Source organism: Argiope bruennichi, chromosome 3 (assembly GCF_947563725.1).
Source record: "Argiope bruennichi chromosome 3, qqArgBrue1.1, whole genome shotgun sequence".
NCBI classification, from domain to species: Eukaryota; Metazoa; Arthropoda; class Arachnida; order Araneae; family Araneidae; genus Argiope; species Argiope bruennichi.
In genome coordinates this window covers 119,633,222-119,652,181 of record NC_079153.1, presented here as the reverse complement: position 1 = coordinate 119,652,181, position 18,960 = coordinate 119,633,222, and the positions used below count along the sequence as shown (strand labels likewise).

General features: G+C 31.3%; 1 protein-coding gene and 1 long non-coding RNA gene across 2 annotated transcripts; both read right to left on the bottom strand.

The window, feature by feature from the left end:
* Positions 1 to 3,674: 3,674 nt before the first annotated feature.
* Positions 3,675 to 18,763, bottom strand: LOC129963764 (uncharacterized). The gene is made up of 3 exons (XR_008784011.1): positions 18,615 to 18,763; positions 9,449 to 9,500; positions 3,675 to 5,085 (listed from the first exon to the last, which is right to left on the bottom strand). It is a non-coding gene; the product is annotated as an uncharacterized LOC129963764 (long non-coding RNA).
* LOC129963762 (uncharacterized) lies at positions 11,385 to 14,324 on the bottom strand. The gene has a single exon (XM_056078304.1). The coding sequence runs from the start codon at positions 12,871 to 12,873 to the stop codon at positions 11,473 to 11,475; it is 1,401 nt and encodes a 466-aa protein (XP_055934279.1). The 5' UTR covers positions 12,874 to 14,324; the 3' UTR covers positions 11,385 to 11,472.
* Positions 18,764 to 18,960: the final 197 nt, after the last annotated feature.

Sequence of the window (18,960 nt, the reverse complement as noted above, 5' to 3'; positions counted from 1 at the left end):
CCAAGACTTTATCATGCAATCCTAAATAAAGATGTTATTCCACTATCTGCACAAAATTATGCTTCTTGGGAAGGCTGTGAATCCTTTGCATGGTATTACCAAGCAATAGTTACGAGATCTTTAGCAGAAATCTATCGTTTTTACTGAATCGATTAGACGAATGTGTGGTCCTTTTCGACGATTAATCTTTGGCATGCGGTTAATACACAAGTACACAAAAATTGAAATTGTATTTCGGATGTCTTTATTCCAACCAATTGACACTAAAATTTAACAAAGAACCTCAATTTCAATCAAAAGATCACATACCAAATTTTGTTTATTTAAATGATAGTATTTTTGAAGTGCTTCTATGCATGCGAAAGTAGCGACCTATAGACGTTCAATCTTTGATATATTTGGTTCAAAATTTGATTTGATACGAAACATATGTACCAAATTTTATTTACATTTTGTAGTTATAATATTTTTTTACACTCAGACATCTGGACAGACATACATCATCCGAATGAAAATCTTTTAAAATTTGATAGGCATCAACAAATGTAGTGTAAGGTCCACGTGTCAAATTAATTTCATCCGTCTAGTTCAAAGCATCGTGTTCACGAACAAACAGACTGATGGACGGACAGATCGACATATTTCCCAATATGAATTATAGAAATCAGAGATGCCGAAAACCCCAGTTCGAGTTTTTGACGCATTCTCACCAGTTACATTATTTCTCGCTGTATACTTTGTAAACGAGAAAGTAATAAAAATTAATTATGAAAAGTTAGTTAATATTCAACACGAGAGCTGCAGTTATTGCTTATATGTTAATTTAGTATTGTATTCGAATGCGTTATAATTACAACCTATGCCGACACAGATTCACAAGACTCTTTTGAATCGTAGATTTATGTAGATAAAGAAACTAGTGAATTGTGGTTTGTAAAATCAAGACTCCGTTTCGAAACAACTTTAAATCAATTGAGGATGCTGTTGCAATTTTTAAATACATTACATTTATCTCAGTCCGCCTGTAGAATTTTAAGAAGTAAAATGCAGAACTTTTGTTATTGTATCTCTATAAAAAGTTTTTTTTTAAATAAAAACATACATGGATTAAAGGAACTTCTTGGCACAAACCAGATATTGTTTGGACTGAATCCTAAATTTATTTAATATAAACATTGTTATATTTAATTTTCTTACAATATCTTGCTCAATATAATTTCCTCATACTTGACAGAAGTTAGTCTAAATATTTTCACGATAAACTCAGTACAATTCATTAGACAGATGGAAAATCTAATTCTTCCCATATATGCTTACACCATTGGTACCATCAATCTTGGCCGTGAAACGTGTTTATTTCAAAGTTGCCTTTTGTCCTAACTATTAGTTTAACATTATAAATTTGCAACTGAACTATATTATATTTCTTTTCTTCGTTTTGAATATTAAAAGGACAAAAAAATATTACTATTCCTTCTTTGAGAAAATACTCATTGATTGCAACCCCACAAACGACTAATTGCAAATTCACTAAGGCGATAATATGTCTATCTCCGAAAAAATAAATTCACAAAATTCGAGGTAATTCATACTGAATTGGGGCATAGATAACGTTGTGAACGCTGTAATTAATTAATTTTGACGACTCAAATTGATCAAGAAATAGAATTATCCACGTTTCTACAGCTGTTCTGAGTGCCTTTCGGGGGAAATTCAAATATCTATATAACATTCCGGCTCCTGCCACACTTGTGATTAAATATCTATTATTAATGGGTCAAACTCGTCAGTTATCCCCTTCTTCTGGTGCAACAAGTTCTGCAAACTTGGCGGCATGAAGACATTGTCTTTAACTAAATTCCATGGGGGAAAATCGCAAAGAGTTAGATCTTGGCAATCAAGAAAACAGTCAATTCAACGATAGGGTAATGAATCTTTCAGACGTTGACGTTCGTTGTTATATTAATGGGTTTTCAGGACTTCTTAAAATCTTGCCACGAATTTTTACAATCATTTCGGTTTTGGCGAGATTGTGTCCTGGGTTAGTTTTCTTCCATAAGCAGACCTTATCCTGGAATTACGTCACCCATAGTTTGGTGTTGTAACGATGCATTGATTTTCAAGAAATGTTGGTTAAAAACGTAGATGAAGAAGATGTTTTAATATATTTCAAAACATGGAACGTTTTCTCTTGTATGGAAGGCACTATTCTGATAATGATTGTAGCGAATGCTTTCTAGCGGCTCTTTTTTTCGCTGTTGCCAGATAAAACACATATAATTATTTCCTGCTAAATTAATCAATTTTAGAATTTTCACTACATTATTCCTTTTGTTCCATTCAATATGAATAATCCTGTACAGGAAATAGAAAATGTATAACTTTCGAAGAAAACGGATTGAGAATTATAATTTCTATAAAATGATGCAATGTTATTGCATCATTTTATAGAAATTCGAATTTACTCGTTCGAGATTTTCAGTATAAAAAAACCCTGGTGTCATGAGTATGACAGAATAAGCAAAATGTTCAAGATCATGCTTCGTTTCGTTTTCATTTTATGAGCATGGATAAAGCCTATCTGCTATATTAGGTGTGCCAGAATGAATGCCCTTTCTTGCTTCCAAGGCCGAATCATCATATAGGCAAAACAGTCAAGTAGGGATCCATCCCAATGATTCGAGATTTTTTAAAATATATTCTCAGGTTGTTTTAACATTTGACATCATTTTATTTACAAGGGCTGTACACTTGAACATAGTCAAAATAAAATCAAGTATAATTTAATTTTAAATTATTATTCTAATTAGATTTTCAGTTAATTTGTTGCATGCTTTACATTATGTTAATTTATAGTTCTAAAATGCCTATTCATTTATAATTTATAAAAATATCCCATCCTATAATTATAAAATTTTTCAAAACGAGCTGGAATTCTTACTCCTAAATTCCCTCTTATGCTCTGCTATAAACTGGAGGGCTAAGATTCCTGTTCACTACCGCTAGCCAACCCGCTAAAATTGTTACGCAATTATCTTTTTGTATGCTTAGCAAACAATATTGATTATTTCATTATCTTTTTGTATGCTTAGCAAACAATATTGACTATTTCATTATCTTTTTGTATGCTTAGCAAACAAAATTGGCTATTCCATTATAGAACAATGCAATTGATTCTTTTTGAAGATTTCTTAGCAGTATGTTAATTACATCTCATTTATTTTGCCGATAAATCCGGTCAGCTTCAGAATATTCAGCTGCATGTTGCCGTCGATAGCATTTGTAATAATCGCATCGAATATTCATAATTTTAGCCATTTTTAAGCAAAATTAATGCTTACAAACAACTTAAATAGATTCTTTAGAGTTTTAATTTAGAAACGATGTTAAATTGAGTTGAGATGTAACTTTTTCCGCAGATATGTGCTCTTGCTTCCAAACGGCTTTTGGTGCAACTGATTCTTATGCCTTCTGTGATTGGTTATGTGCTATCGTTTCATTAGATTTTTATATTATATAGAGACATGTTATTTCCTCTATCTCGCTTAAAATTGTGGACCTTGGATTGTGATCCACAAGATTGCTCATGTACTTATTTTCTAAGTCCAGCACATGAGAGTTTTGTGCTTCACTATAGAGTAACGAAAATAGGTTCTATGCATTTTGGATAGAGGTTTTTGAATAAAACTAGAAAATTTGGCATAAAGTTACCAATTTTATTAACTTGATCACACATCAAATATCTTTCATCTAAGAAGCTCTTGTGTTTCTGAGTTATCGGATTTGCATGCATGCGAAAGTACAGACGGACAAACCGCCTACTCTTTCACAAATTTGATTCAAAAGTTGACAAATATTTATATTTTAAATGCTAAATTTTTATACTGAAGTTCAGGCGTTGCATTTTTTTAATTATCGTGTTTTAATTATCGTGAAAATATAGACCTGAAAACGGTTGGTTTAAAATCTTTTATGGACTTACACTTCAGACGTGAAATATGTTCATGAAATTTTATTTATCTAGTTAACACCATTTTGTAGCTATTGTGTTAACTTATATTCCGACAGCAGACACGCAGACTCTGAATAAATTTCGTTCTAAATTTAATAGAATATACAAATTAAAAGTTTAGACTGTATTTTAAATTCGTCTAGTTTAAATTTATGTTAAAGCGTTTTTTTTTTCTTATTGTGTTTATAGACATAGAGAGGGACATAATGTCAAATACATTTTTTTTGAATTCGGATATTTGAACCGTAGAGATTCATCGAAATCGCGAGTTCGAATTTTTTTTTGACGATTAGAATATTTTTTCTCTATAACTTCACGTGTAAAAAGTTTTATTTAAAAAATTTTTTCGTTCTTTTGTATAAGCATAATTTGGGTTCTAGAATTTTTGCACAGAAGAAAAAGCGCGAACAAACTCTCTTGAAAGTAGTGTGCATTTAATTATAATTATTATTTATCATATCAGTTTCTCAAAATATGATTCTTAAAACCTATTCTAGACAGAATCAATAAAGGATATCGATTTTGGGGAATTATGAGATGTAGAGGAGGGAGAATGGAACATGCATTGTACAAAGGCCCTGGGGATTTAAATCGGCCCTGTCTGTTTTGTATACTATACGAAGTTTTCAAGTATAAGTTCACCAATTTTCTAAACGCAATTTATTTATGAATTTTGATAACTCTATGCTGGTAAAGTGACGATATCATCTCATACTCCGGTGGTTCTATCCTAGCACATCACATATCGCTAAACTCCCAATAATGCGTGGGAAACTGAGAAGATAAAAAGAATATCTAAGCACCTTTAAGATAAAGATTGGAATATTAAAATAAGTCCTCCTTTGAAAGGAAATAACTTAATCAAGTTTTTCTTCTTCATGAGTCAAGGTCATTTAAGACTTAATCCTTTGATGCGAGCATTCGGTATTCTTAACAATGTTCTCACACAGAGTAAAGGGCGTCGGCCATTTTTTCACCCCAGGCTCCATCTCAGAAGAAAGCGAGTCATTACCAGATAGCTTTGGCACCCAAGGCACGCCCAGAGAAGAGAGTCCGGATAAAAGGAATGCCTCCTAAATAAAAGAAAAATCAGTGTCGAGGTGTCCGTGGCTAACCAGAGTTCGAGGTCAGCTCGGAAACAACATGTGAAAAGAAATTGCTCCAATTTCGAAGCTTATTTATGGATTAGGTGTCTTAACGATTTGGGCTACAGGTTGTTTTTTTTTAAATTAAAACTGAGAAGAAGAGGGACCTTGACATGCTCATATATTATCGGACATCGTGTTACTTACTATATTAAATCTCTTACAAATTAATTTTTATATTACTATATATGGTTTTGCTTGGTTTTGCAATTAATGGATTAGTGTTTTGATAAAATAAATAATATGTTATCCATTTTTTTAGACAAGCACTGTTTTGTCCTTCAGTGACATCGAAAGTAATCAAATGGAAATTTTATGATCAATTTGTAGTTTTATTGCTAATAAAATTAGGTTAAAAGATGCTTATGACCTATTATATTTCATACTATCGATTATAAACCAAGGTTATTCAATACAAAAAAAAGTATAAGCCTTTTTTTTGAAGTTGACATAAAATAACATGCTAGAAGACAGTTTCGAAATTAACTATTTTCAGGAACTTTGTATGCAGTATTAGATATTCATGAAAATGCAGTTAAATGGAAACCAAATTTGATAAAATGGAAACTTTATTTTGCGACCATTAATTCATTCAATAAAGACAAAATAGTCTTTATAGAACTGACCAATTTCTTATGCTGTATATAATTAATTAATGAGAAAAGTTCATAAAATACATTATTTTTTATAAAAACATTATTTTCTGCAGTTTTAATATGTCACATAAATATTTCTTTTCATTTTTTCAAACTTATTTAAATATATGTATGTTGCGGCCAATGTGAAGAATTGGTTATCATTAATAATATTTGCGGTTAATAAAGATAACAACTGATGAATTTGATTAATCAATTAATCTCTTTCATGGGTTGTTGTTTGCAATAAACGATGAATAGTATTAATTGACATTTGTATGCTAAATACTCTCTTTATATCGATGTCAAATTTAAGCAAATACATCATTATGTTTCGGGAAAGAATAAAAAGAAGATATATATAGTTTAAAATATATGTAATTTTATATTTATATTAACATTAGAGAAATTTTATATTGTTTGCGAAAAGGTCTGTCATGTTAACCCTTTCTAGGGCCGTGGGAAGTATGGTTCCCACCAAATTTATCAATCTTTGTATGAAATTATGTAGGTTGGCGTCAGTTCTGACAAATTTTTTTAGTAAGTCAAAAACTTAGATGCTTCAGTTTTTTATCTCACACAAAATGATGCGTCTTGATTTGCTACTTAATTAATAATTAATCAAATTAATAATTAATCAAATTAAATGTATCTAATAAGCTAAATGAATCCCTTTTCTTATTCTAATTTCAAGCCTAAAAATATTTTAATGTAATATGACTAGAAAAAAATGACCCTTTTAAAGCGTTTATCTAATTTTTTGAAAAAAAATGTATACATAATTCAAAAGTAAACAAATTAAGAATTAATTTCTAAATCATAGTTAAAGTCCAGAGATATGAATTATCTATATAGAAATCATAAAGTGAAGGTTTTAATCTATATTTTTTGGAATAAATAAATGTTATTTCATTGACTTAATATTAAAGGAGTAAATATGCATTTAGGAAGTAGAATATACATTAAAAATAGCAAAAAATGTTTTTAAAAAAATTAAATTTTATAAAAATAAAATTATTTATTAAATTACAATGGCATGAACATTTCTAATTCATTTTAGGAGTATAAATTTCTCTTCGAATTACTTATTTTTGTAATTTCTTTCAAAATATAATTGGCAAGGCTTTAAATCGAATTCCATATCATTTGCCTTTTTGCAATGCAATTTATATTCAATATCTGCTTATTACTATGATATTTCTTTGTGACATAAAACACTATTATTGGTCATATATCTAATTTGTAACTGTTGAGTAAGAGATTATAATAACTTTATATATTTTTTTTATTAAAAACAAAATTTAAAAAAATGTAATTTGAACAAAAACGTAATTATGGAAAAACGTAAATTAAGGCAGTAAATTTTCTTTTTCTCTATGTCTCTATGTATATATATTAAAAATATTTGCAACATATTTCCTAAAATATGCTAAGGTTTTATCATTTGTTACTATTAATATTAATTAATAAATTGGGGGGGGGTGAAAAAGAAAAAAGTGGGCTTTGTTATATGTGAGACATTTTCGTCGTTGTACAAATACACCATTAAGCAATCAATGGTGTACATGTTTCGATCTTTCTCGTCTTTTCCTTTTAATATTGAACCAGGACTCTATACAATCTATTCCTTTGTCGTAATATTGCCTTTTTATTATCTTGAAGAAAACTTCTGTTAGTCTCCGTATTAAAATGAATCCTATAGCTTAAATACATAGAAATATTATTTAGTATAAGAAACAAAATCCATATAACGGTATACTTCGAGCTATTTTATGCCTTTTGTTCTTAATTAATTAACAAAATTTATATTGAAGTTCATTCTCCATCACTTCTTCAATGGCCATTGGAAAAAAGGCAACCGAAAGCCGAACTAGTTTGAAAAAAAAACAGAACATTATAAAACATTCGTTCAGCGGATGCCAGCATGCAGAAAATTGCTGAAATTCCATGAGCAGATACAGTCGCCTTTTAAAGTGGAGGCTGGAAATCGAATGATTAGATATAGTTGTAGACGAACCTTGAAAGTTTGAAACGGAATTCTGGGATTTTACGAAACTTTTCCAAATCATAACTGTGACTGAATGCTGATTCCTGCGATTGATGCCAGGCAAAATCTCAGATGAGTTGAGAGCGGAAATATTTTGTGTACTTTAATGTATAAATTTATCGGGTTCATTCATTGGAACTATAAATATCCCGGTAGATATGGAATTAAATATGTATCCTATATCCATTAATTGAGTCGATTCCATAATTATACTGAATATGCTAATGCCTTCACTAATGACTTGCTAATGATCACTTAGTGCTACATTATTCGTAGAAATGTGATGTCAATGAACGGAATCCATTTCAATGTCTTCTTTCTTCGAGAGTGCCTCTATTACTTAAAAAAAAAAGACATTTTCATGTCAGAATTAATATCTAGCACCACCTCTACCGCTTGTGAAAATAAAATTTCTTAAATTATCATAAAAATAAATTAAAGGAATTTATCGTCTAGAATAAGTGTCTAGACTACAAAAAAAGAGAAAGCAAAGCAATTATGGTATACATTCTATAAAAAATTTCGATATTTTAAAACAGCTTCAATAATATATTTCGAATAAATTTCTCATTTTAAAATGTTTCTGCACAATAAGAACACAAAACCTACTTCTCATTAGAAAGTGCAAAAGTAAAAAAATGGATTTTCTTCGTAACCATTATATCTTGTAAGTAAAAAATTTATGACGGCGTCCTGACCTAAGGGTAGCGCGTCTTCCCCGTGATTTGGGCGTTCCGGGTTAGAGTCCTGGTTCGGGTATGGTTGTTCTTTTTTCTGTGTTCTATCTGTGAGGTGTGTGAAAGAGTCTCTGTACAAAGGGTTGTGCTAGCAAATGTGTGAGTGTTATCTTCATATGAGTTAGAAATCAGACTTCTGCCCTCGGGTTCTGCTGACAAACTCGGCTTAAATCTATGTCTATGTCTCGTCTATGACAAGTGCCATAAGTAACAACAACAACAAGAAATGTATATCTTACCTTGCATATAATCAGAGTATGAAACGAACTATAAACATATTTAAAACAATCAGAAAAAAAGACTTCAGGGCAGTTGTAATATATTTCATCATTAATTTGTAAATTTCATCATTTTTGCACTTTTTGTATTAAAAAAGATCAGAGGGGATTCTATATGTTCTTGTATTCTAAGTTAACTCAAAAATTCAGGCCATATCGGTGCAGAGCCAGCTAAGCCCTCTTAATTATAAAAGTTACTTCAAGCTTATATTTCAATTATATTTGCCTAAACTTCTTGACCTCAATGGTTCTCCTAATTACACATTTTTTTAATGCAATGTTTAATCAATTATACATGAAAAAGCAAACCTAAAAGTTTCATATCTATAAAATTTAATTTAAGAAAATAAAAATAAATTAATAAAGAAAATAAATTAATTGGCACCAAGCAGTTTCTCTTCTAATTAAATATAAATTAGTAAATTGAATTAATTGTTTTGTGATTCTGATTTTTTTCTGATGTGTTTGCAATTAGTAATTATATTTGTTTAAGATATTTAATACAAATTTAGCTATACTACAAAAAATATTAAACAGAACAATCAGTTTTATCCATTTCGATCAAAATTTCAAGAATGTAATTCGTATATTTACCTAGAAAGTGTCATTTCCGTCAATTTGTGTCAGGAGTTCATCTTTAGACTAGCTAATTCGTCGTCGGATATAAGAAAAAAGAAACAGAGAGATAATATGGAATTAAAATATGATTTTGAAAATATTTTATGTGAAAATTTTGAATTTGACAGATGTAAATTCCTTTTTTGATTAATAATAACTTGAAATATAATTACTTTTCTTTCCTAAACAAATAGCATTAATTCACATTATTATTATATACATGTAATACGCTTGCAACTTATATATAACATTCAATAATATTTTAAAAGGTATCTCTTTTTAAAAAGTATGTTTCTATATTAAGAATGGAGTATTCAAAGGTCTAATAAAATACTGGCATTTTTGAATTTTTCATAAAATGGATTGGAGAAACACACCGAAGCAAAAATATCAAGTTATTTGTTTAAGATCCTGCAAACAAGATACCTAGTTCTTGAAATTAGAAATAGCGATTCTGTGCAATTCTTGAAATACTTGTATTTGACATTGTTAACAAGAAACTTTAGATTTTTTTATGCCTTATGAAACATTGAAATAACCGCGAAATCCTTTTAAATGAACAGATTGCTTATCTGTAGTTCAGGAAGTACAGAAAATGTTGAAAATTTACTATCTCAAATATCAATAAAAAATATAAATAGAATTTCAGTATATGAGATTTTTTGCAAGAATAATTTTAGAATTTTAGCAAAATCTAAGTTCTTGCCAAAATTGAGAAAAAAGCATTTTTAAATACAAATAAAACATTATAATTCTACTTATGAAAATATAAAAAGAACCGCATTAATAAAACTTCAATCAGTTTTATAAAGAAAACTGTTCAGAAGTATAAAGTACCGAATAAAAAATATTCGACATTTTCTCTGAAAATTGACTTTTTTATAAAATCACATACTTTAAAGGTTGATTTTTTTTTCAATTTTCCGTGACTCGTGAAAACATGAAATGTATCCTCGGTAAAAATTTTAAATATTTATTATATATTATTTATTATTCACACTTAATGTAACATAAACTAAAAAATAGTTTTAGATATTGCATATGACTAATATATTTTTTTTACTTTATTTAAACCCTAAATCTTTTTATTATTGTCAAATTTTGGCGAAATAATACCCATTTCATGTCATACAAAATATGAGAAATTATCTACACTCTTTGAGAATCAATAATTTATTTTATTTCAAACTGTTAGTTGCATATAAAAGAAAATTTATGAAAATTGTATGAATTGGAAAAAATATAACATCATAAAAATAATTTTCTTTTTTTAAAATGAACAATATATTATATCTTTTTATAACAAGAGGGAATTTCATTTCTATATTTTCGAGAAATCGTATAGCACAATTTTTTCTAAATCTAAAACCAGAGATCCTAAATTTTTAATGCAATAGCATTTATAATATTTAGTAAAAGTTAAAGATATTATTACACTTCGTAAGGTACTTTTCTGTAGTGCAAATTTTCTTTTCAAATGAATAATAAATAATTGGAAATATTGTGCCAGTAATTTCTATTGAAAGTGGAGCTTAAATAAACTGAACACATGCATTTCAACGTAAAATATTAATAATTCTATACAAATTATGAAGTATTTATAATATTTTATAAATTCTATCTGAAATAAAATACAAATGATATATATACAATCAATAGCGAATTTCCGATTAAACATATTAGGCAGTTCTCTACGGTCCCTGGATTGAGATGGAACCACAGGAAGGTTCATAAAAATGCTGTTATCAATAATATCAAATAAATTTCTAAAAAATACAATTCTATTAATTATAAAATATTAATATTAATACTTTATAAAGTATTATTTGTGTTTCATTACTTCAGTTGTGATTAAGTTAAAAATATATTTAAATGGGAAACTAAATTGAACAATACACATTATATACTCTGTGTAGGTTCACCACTTCACCAATCATAAAATAGATTGCATTTGGGAAAGTTTTATAATTCATATCTTGCAGCATATTTTAATATGATTTTCAGTAAGAACTTGAGTTTGTACTGTTTCCGCTTGATTCAGTGCTATCACTGTTCCCATTAGTGCTTGTTCCATTATTTACAGTTTGAGCGACCAGATGGTGAATGACTCTCATTGCTTTCGGGTTCATTTGTATAACCACAACCGTGTACGTTACCAGAGCAGCACTGACATTTAGAATAAACCCTTTGTTTATGGTGAAGAAATTCCAGCCACTTAGACCCACTGTCGGCGAGGTTAAGCGATTGAGAAAAAACTGAACTTGCAGTTTCGTGTCTAAATCCATCCTGCTTGTTCGAAGTGTCAGTGCATGAACGGTCGGCAACGAATCGTGAGCTTGCTGCGAGACATTGGCAGCTGTGGCACAGGTGCCAAGAAAAGACAAAACGGAATATATCACTTTGAGACTAAAGAAGAAGACATCGTCCTGAGTTTTGTTCTTCAGCAAAGTGTCATCGGTGAATAGCTGTGTGATGTCCATGCAGACAGTGACAACAAGGAACAGAAACCAAAAGAAGATCACTTTTCCAAAAATAGAATCCATGTATGTCACCAGTGAGCAAAGTTTCTCGTGGAAAGAGCGGACTTTGTTGAATTCACTTCCTAAGTCTTCAGTAGGTCCTACAAGGTTCACGATGACTCGATTGTGCTCAGCGTACGCTTCCGCGAGGATCATGCAGACCGACATGAACAACACCGGCGTGAATATCAAAGCTCCCTGAATGAAAAACACTTCTAAACCCGAAACCAACCCCACACAAATATACATAGCTAAATCGGTAAAATGATCCGGGGGTTTCCTGTAAAAAATACTCTGGAACTGTTGTTGTGCGGGTTGATTATCTACTATACTTATAGCTGCAATAAGACGGAGAATCAAATAAAGCCATCCAATGAGCGTCAGCCCAACCACTCTCCTAAAACAGTTTTTAAGAGATCCCTTGCCAGCTGGAAGCTGTTTGATAGTAGAGTCCAGCTTCTCAACAGCTCTTCTCAACTCTGCACTACTAAAGTTTAGCAAACTCGACGCGAGGAGCGAACTCACTGTTGTCAGCACTACAGATATGTATTCGAATGCAAAACTGTTATTAAGAACCATATTGCTTATGCAAGAGCCGAGATATAGTAATCGGAAGAGCATGACAGTTATTGCCCATAGGCGGCATCCGAAACTTGGAAGAACACACACTCCAACCATCCGCAGCGCCGCTATAACGGGTCGCAGTACAGCTGAGCAGCTATACTGTTTACCACGTTCTTGCCGGGTCGACCCTCTGTGCTTCATTCCGTCTATTTGTGGAGAAACCCGGTGCATGGCACGTCCACACAATCGACATCGAGACGGAGGACCCCTAAAGCGGTGTTCGATGCCCAGTAAATGGTGCATGACTGTTTTGGTCATTTGTCCACGTCAGAGTGGACGTTAGACCTTTACCCTCCCCTCTGTCGTCCCCACCTCTCTTTCGCTGAAAAGCCATTTATGCTGATCGCTAGATTTCGAATCTTCCGCTGAGTAACTATTGACACAAAGATGACAATAGAAGTGCCTCTTAAAAGCATTACTTTTCTCGTCCAAAGTACTGTTTTAGTCTCGTCAAACGATGCGTGGGGAAGTCTTTACACGCGCTCGTGTTTCACCCCTTTCTCCACTGCTTGCAGTCCAGGTCTGACATTTGGAGATGATGTAAAGTTTGTTTTCAAAATGTGGTGCCGTAAGACACTTGGAAGTAATAATTTAGATTTGTTTTTCCCTTCAGAACTGACAATAAATCAAATAAATAATATGCTGGTAAATATCGATTTGTTCGTATCTTGTTTTGCTCTGATACGAGGCTTAGTGAAAGATTTTTAATGAACATTTTTTTTTGTTTCGAAGGGAAATGATGTCAAAAATTCAAGGGGATTGTTGCTTTATTTCGTATTTTTTTGGGGGGGGAATAATGACGCATTTTTTTTCGTTTCCTTCATTTCACTTCATGACTGAATATATATAAAAAGAGCTATTATCGTGTTTTGATGCGAATTAATGAATTTATTATTGGGAAATGAAACATATACAAGATTTCTCCTTTCATGAAATCGTGTTTCGAGAGTGCAATGGAAATTGCTGATTCGCGTGAAAAGAGTAGAGTTAATGAAATCAAGAAACCGAATCATTTCTGATTGGGTACCTCGCAATTCGCCTACTTACATGCAAACATGGAGTTTCATTAACGAACTAATGATGCTTTCCTATAAAAAAATATATGCTTTTAGCGAAAACCACTTTTCTAATGTATTTTCGATTTCACGCTCCTTTTAAATGGCACAGATGTTAGTAAAGATCTTTAACGCGAACAATACATTAAATTATATTGAAATCAAACCGGAAATCCCAATGAAAGAATATTCTTATTTTCAAATATAACAGTAGTAACTCCTTCGACTCAATAAAAGTATCTTAAGTATCACAATTCTCAGAAACGGTTTGGGATACCTTTCTTGTTGAATAACTAATGGTCTCCAGATAAACTGGAATCTATAAGACAATGAAGCAATTTACTTCATTATATTTGCCATTAGAGAGAATACAATAAAATGATTTGTATCAATTTTTGTACTGATTTAGTTAAATTCTTCAATGTGCGGAATTCATTTTCTTGAATCCCCAAAAACTTCTCCATGGAAGTGGTGTCGAAAATATTTCAAAATTAAAGCATTTTCAAGACCAATCCAAATGAATGAATTAGGCGAAGAATACTAATGGAAATTACCATTTTTCAGCAGACTGTTCGAAATTTTAAATTTTATGTCTGCTCTAAAAGCAAGACAAACAAATGTCATAATCAAGGAATTCTTTTGTCAGGAAATTTCCATGATGTCAGTATATTACCTGTATAAAAAAAATCCATTGTGTCTTTTGATTTTCTTGTTTTCAGTGTAGATATAATATTCAAAATTTCGAACGACTGTGTGTTCCTATTACTCTTCATTTGATGACATAGTTTTCTTTCTTTCTTCCTGCAAGGTGCATTAAAGAAGTTCGAAGGTAAATTGGTACAGAACACTCCGCATATATCAAGCGAAAGTTAGTTCATGTGCATTCATCACACAAAAATCAATTCATGTTCGCAAAATTGACTTTTGAACTTCCACTAAAACTCAGTATTGTTTATCCTTATTAAAGAATCAATTATTTGATACATATGGAATAGTTATTAATTTAATCTCAATACTTTATACCGGGTAATAGTATGTACCGGGTATTATTTTGAGGGCTGGGATCGACTGGTTGGTAGGGCGTTGGATTCGCTTCCCTTACGTTGAGAGTTCGAACCCCGACTGCCGAAGAGCCTTCGTGTGTGTGGTAGCTTGCGCACATATAAATCTGTCGTGATTATAAAGCCCTCCATGTCGAGAGTGTTGATCCAATACCCCAGATCCACTGGGGGAACTGGATCAAGGGATCTCTGATTCAGACCTACATTATGATCTGTGGATGAGTGAATGAAATGCATGAATGATGTCCGCCTTTTAAAAAGGGTTGTGACGTGTGTGTAGCTAAGCCGTACTCTTGGCTCTAGATGGCGCTACTGAACAACAAGAGACGCACCCTGACTTAAAATCAGTGACTTCTAAAGTCTATGACAAGTGCCATTAGAAACAACAACATTTTTTGGCCCTAAAATTTATGTAGTTTACAAAGTTTGTTAATATACGGCTGCTGATATTTATATTTTTTTATTGCTTACATCAAGAATTATAATTCGAAATCTATTATTATTTTTTTTTTAGTATGAGATCGGGAGATCATTTAAAAAAACAACAAAAGTTGTCTCCTCTAAATTTTCTACAATACACCCTGATGAGGGTGCTGTCCTCTCCCACTCTTATAAAAATCGGGGACTTTGGCAGAGGTTGTACACTCCAAGCGCATCCAGAGTTTTTTAGGGTCCCACATACGAGCGTTTTGTACTATGTAGGATAGTGAAGAAAACTGAGTATTTACTTTGTGAGCCTTATTTTTTCACGAATGAAATTAAAATTTTACACAGAGTTAGAACTGTAATAACAAAATTATGCAACAAATTTCTTTATTCAAATCGTTGCGTTTTTGGGTAAGTGTATGAGAATGAATTGAAGCATACCTGTGAAAGTACAGGAAGTGAACCCCTTGACGGCTTTTATCTTACGTCACCCACCTAGCTGTTTGAACTCATAGTTGTCATAGTTTTGCTCTCGATAGACGGACAAACACACATTTTAGATGAATTCCGTTCAGCATTTGGTGAAAATATATAAATTGGATGTAAAATTCACATATCAGTTTTGTCTACCTTGATTTTTTTTGATTTATAGTTCGCAAACAGAGTTGGAAAAATGTGTTTCTTGGATCGAAGGAGGTCTGATAGGTAGAAATTCGTCAAAATCTCGAATTCGATTTTTTTATGATTGTTACAACATTTTTAATTAATAAATTCCGTATACGAGAAAAGGAAAACCGGTCACAGGAGTGATAAATTCTTGTCAATGAAAGCACGAGAAAAAGATTTACTACTAGCTGACTGCGATAAAAGAATTATGTAGCTTAATATGTCATTCAGAAAACCCGCTACGTTTCTCTCTTTCTGTATATTTTATTCGAGAAAAAAAGTTGTCCGCCCTCATTCATCCTTTTACTCTGCTAACCCGAGTTGCGTGTCTCGGGTTCATATTTGGAAGCATACATCATTCAGTATGGGGGACACGTGCAGGATGGTCGGCTTAACATAGCTTAGAACGGTGTTTCCCAACCTTCTACATCATCAATGACACCGCATTATCTTCTGAAATTTTATGTATACATTTTATTTATATAATAATTATAAGTAGATTATCAGAACAGAAACATAAACAGAAAACTGAATGTCTCAAAAAAAAAAAAAAAATCCTCATTTTGAATGAATACTATGTATAAACAATCAATAAAATATATCAGATTTACGTGATACAAAAACAATGAGTGCATTTATTGCTGCTGAAGTTAGTGCTAGCACATTGTTAGGAAATTTCGGCATTAAGGTTATAAATTCCAAATTATTTTGTCTCCCGTACTTTATTGAAAAAATGATGCAATGCATTTTGAACCTGCTTTTGTACATCATTGGTATGAATAAATCACTTCACGTGACATTAAACATTTAACTATTTAATCGGTATCGCATCTGATATTTACGTAACCTAGCAACTGTAGCTAATATAAAAATTTTAGAATTAAGACACGAGATAAATACGTGTCGTTATGTTTGTAAGATGTTTTGATTCGGTATTGGTCTCAGGTCCTGTAATGACCGTTTATGTTTTTATAAGTTTTCCCCGTCATATCTGTAAATAGTTCATCATGTGTTCGATTCTATTTCCTCGCAATAAATTGTATTTAAATTAAACCTTTCCTTTCGTCGAACCCAATCTTTGGAGACTTTTTATTTGTCATCATTTCCACTGCAATACCCTAATATCAAACGGCTGAATTCCCAGTCGTTTTATAAAATATCATTGTATCATTAGTGCTAAAACATTAATGTCTGCTTTAAACAATTAATCAACAGAAAGTTAATCCTAAAAGAATACTAGTATAGAAGAGATGTTTATGGTATTTTTTACAGTAGTTTTAGTTTGATAATCAGGGCAGAAAAGTGAATACAAAACTGGGTATTTCAAAAAAAAAAAAAAAAAAAAAATGGGCAATTTGAATAAATATTATACATAAACAATCAACAAAATATATCAGATTTTTATGATTCAAATTAACTAGCACATTTATTACTGCTAAAATCACTGCTAGTACATTAATTACTGCTTCAAAAAAATCAAATGAAGGATTATCTTTAAAAAATGCTAGTATAGACAAAGGTTCGGCAGAAAAAAAAAAGATTTCAATTTCCTCTACACTCGCCGGATTTCACTTCCAGGGAATTACTTTATTTAATGCAATCGGTAAGCTAAAAAGAAGTTTTTGATATAAAGAGTAATATATAAGGAGTAATAAATAAAGAGTAAGAGTAAAGTAAGATAGAGACGTTTAAAGTATAATAGTTACACTACTAGTTTTTTCGCCGAACAATCGGTTCGCAGGCACTGCTCAAAGATTGCTAAAAATTTTCAATTAAATATTTTATGCTACATGCTCTCAATGGCTTCCTTAGGAAAATATAACTTGCACTGGGAGGGGGGCCCCTCATAGTTGAGGATGAGAAGCTTGCGAAATTGTGATTGGTTCTCTCTACTCTGGGGGTCGGTTTGCTCCTATCGATGCCGGGACGTACTTTCAAAGGGAAGGGTTGAACCGTGGCCGGTGATGGTCCTTAGGATTGAACCAAAGTTACCGCTGATGTTGCTGCTGCGGCGGTCCGGTCATTCAGATTTTTCCATGTGTTTTCAGACGGATCGGAGTAGCCGGTTAAAGGTTAGGAAAGTATAAACTAAAAAATTTATTAGACATAGCTGCATGAACTATTTTAAAACTTTTATACCATTCCGTTCCCTGTACAATGTATCACCCTAATTTTCTATTCACCACATTTAAAATTTTAACTTTAATTGGAATATTTAAACGTCAAATACAACAAAAAGTTTCTTAATGAAACGAAAGATTTTTGAAATATAAAAACAGATAGTACGGCCATTCAGAATGGAATTTTTATGCATACTATAAAATATTTTTCATAATTTGTATAATAACAACGATGATTGTTCAATAAAAATTCCCTGATTGATTAAAAAAAGTAATTTTCAAGCGATAAGAAAGGATCTATATTTTTTACAATCAATCATTTTACATTTAACCGTAGAAGAGTTTAAAGATGGATTCACAAAATTTCATCATTGATTATTTCTGAAGTCAAACTTTAATTGTAAGTATAACAAATTTTATAATATATATACATACGTAATGATATCTCTAAATCTAAATTAAATCCTAATTAATTTACCTATTTTTATCTTAATTTATCCCATATTAACTTCATTGTAAAATGTTCTCTTATTTCCTGATCCAATTCCATCTTTTTTTTTATTTAATTAATGCATCACGATCACTGTGAACATGTGCACTTTCAGATGCTCCGAGTGAAGGGATAAAAATCTGTCAACCTAAACAAATTCTTTTAAAAGATATTTACTTACTGAAATCGACACGTGTAAAGAAATCCCTATCAGAATCTCATGGTATATAATGACCGGGAATAAATATTTCTGACGCTTTTCTCTTTCACGCTCTTCTGCTTTTGTGTCGCTTGTGAACGGACGTCAGTTCGACCGCTCTTCTTGTACATAAATCATGCCTCCTGGGATGAAATAAAGCAAAGTTTTTAAAATTACAAAATTGTCTTCTTTCCCTTCGGCTTCAAATACATATACATTAAAAGCATACTTAAAATAGAAATCTACTTATTATGGCAAAATAATCAGTAGCCTCATATCTTCATCATCAACATCGGAAAAAAATCAGTATTAGATGAAATAAAAGGAA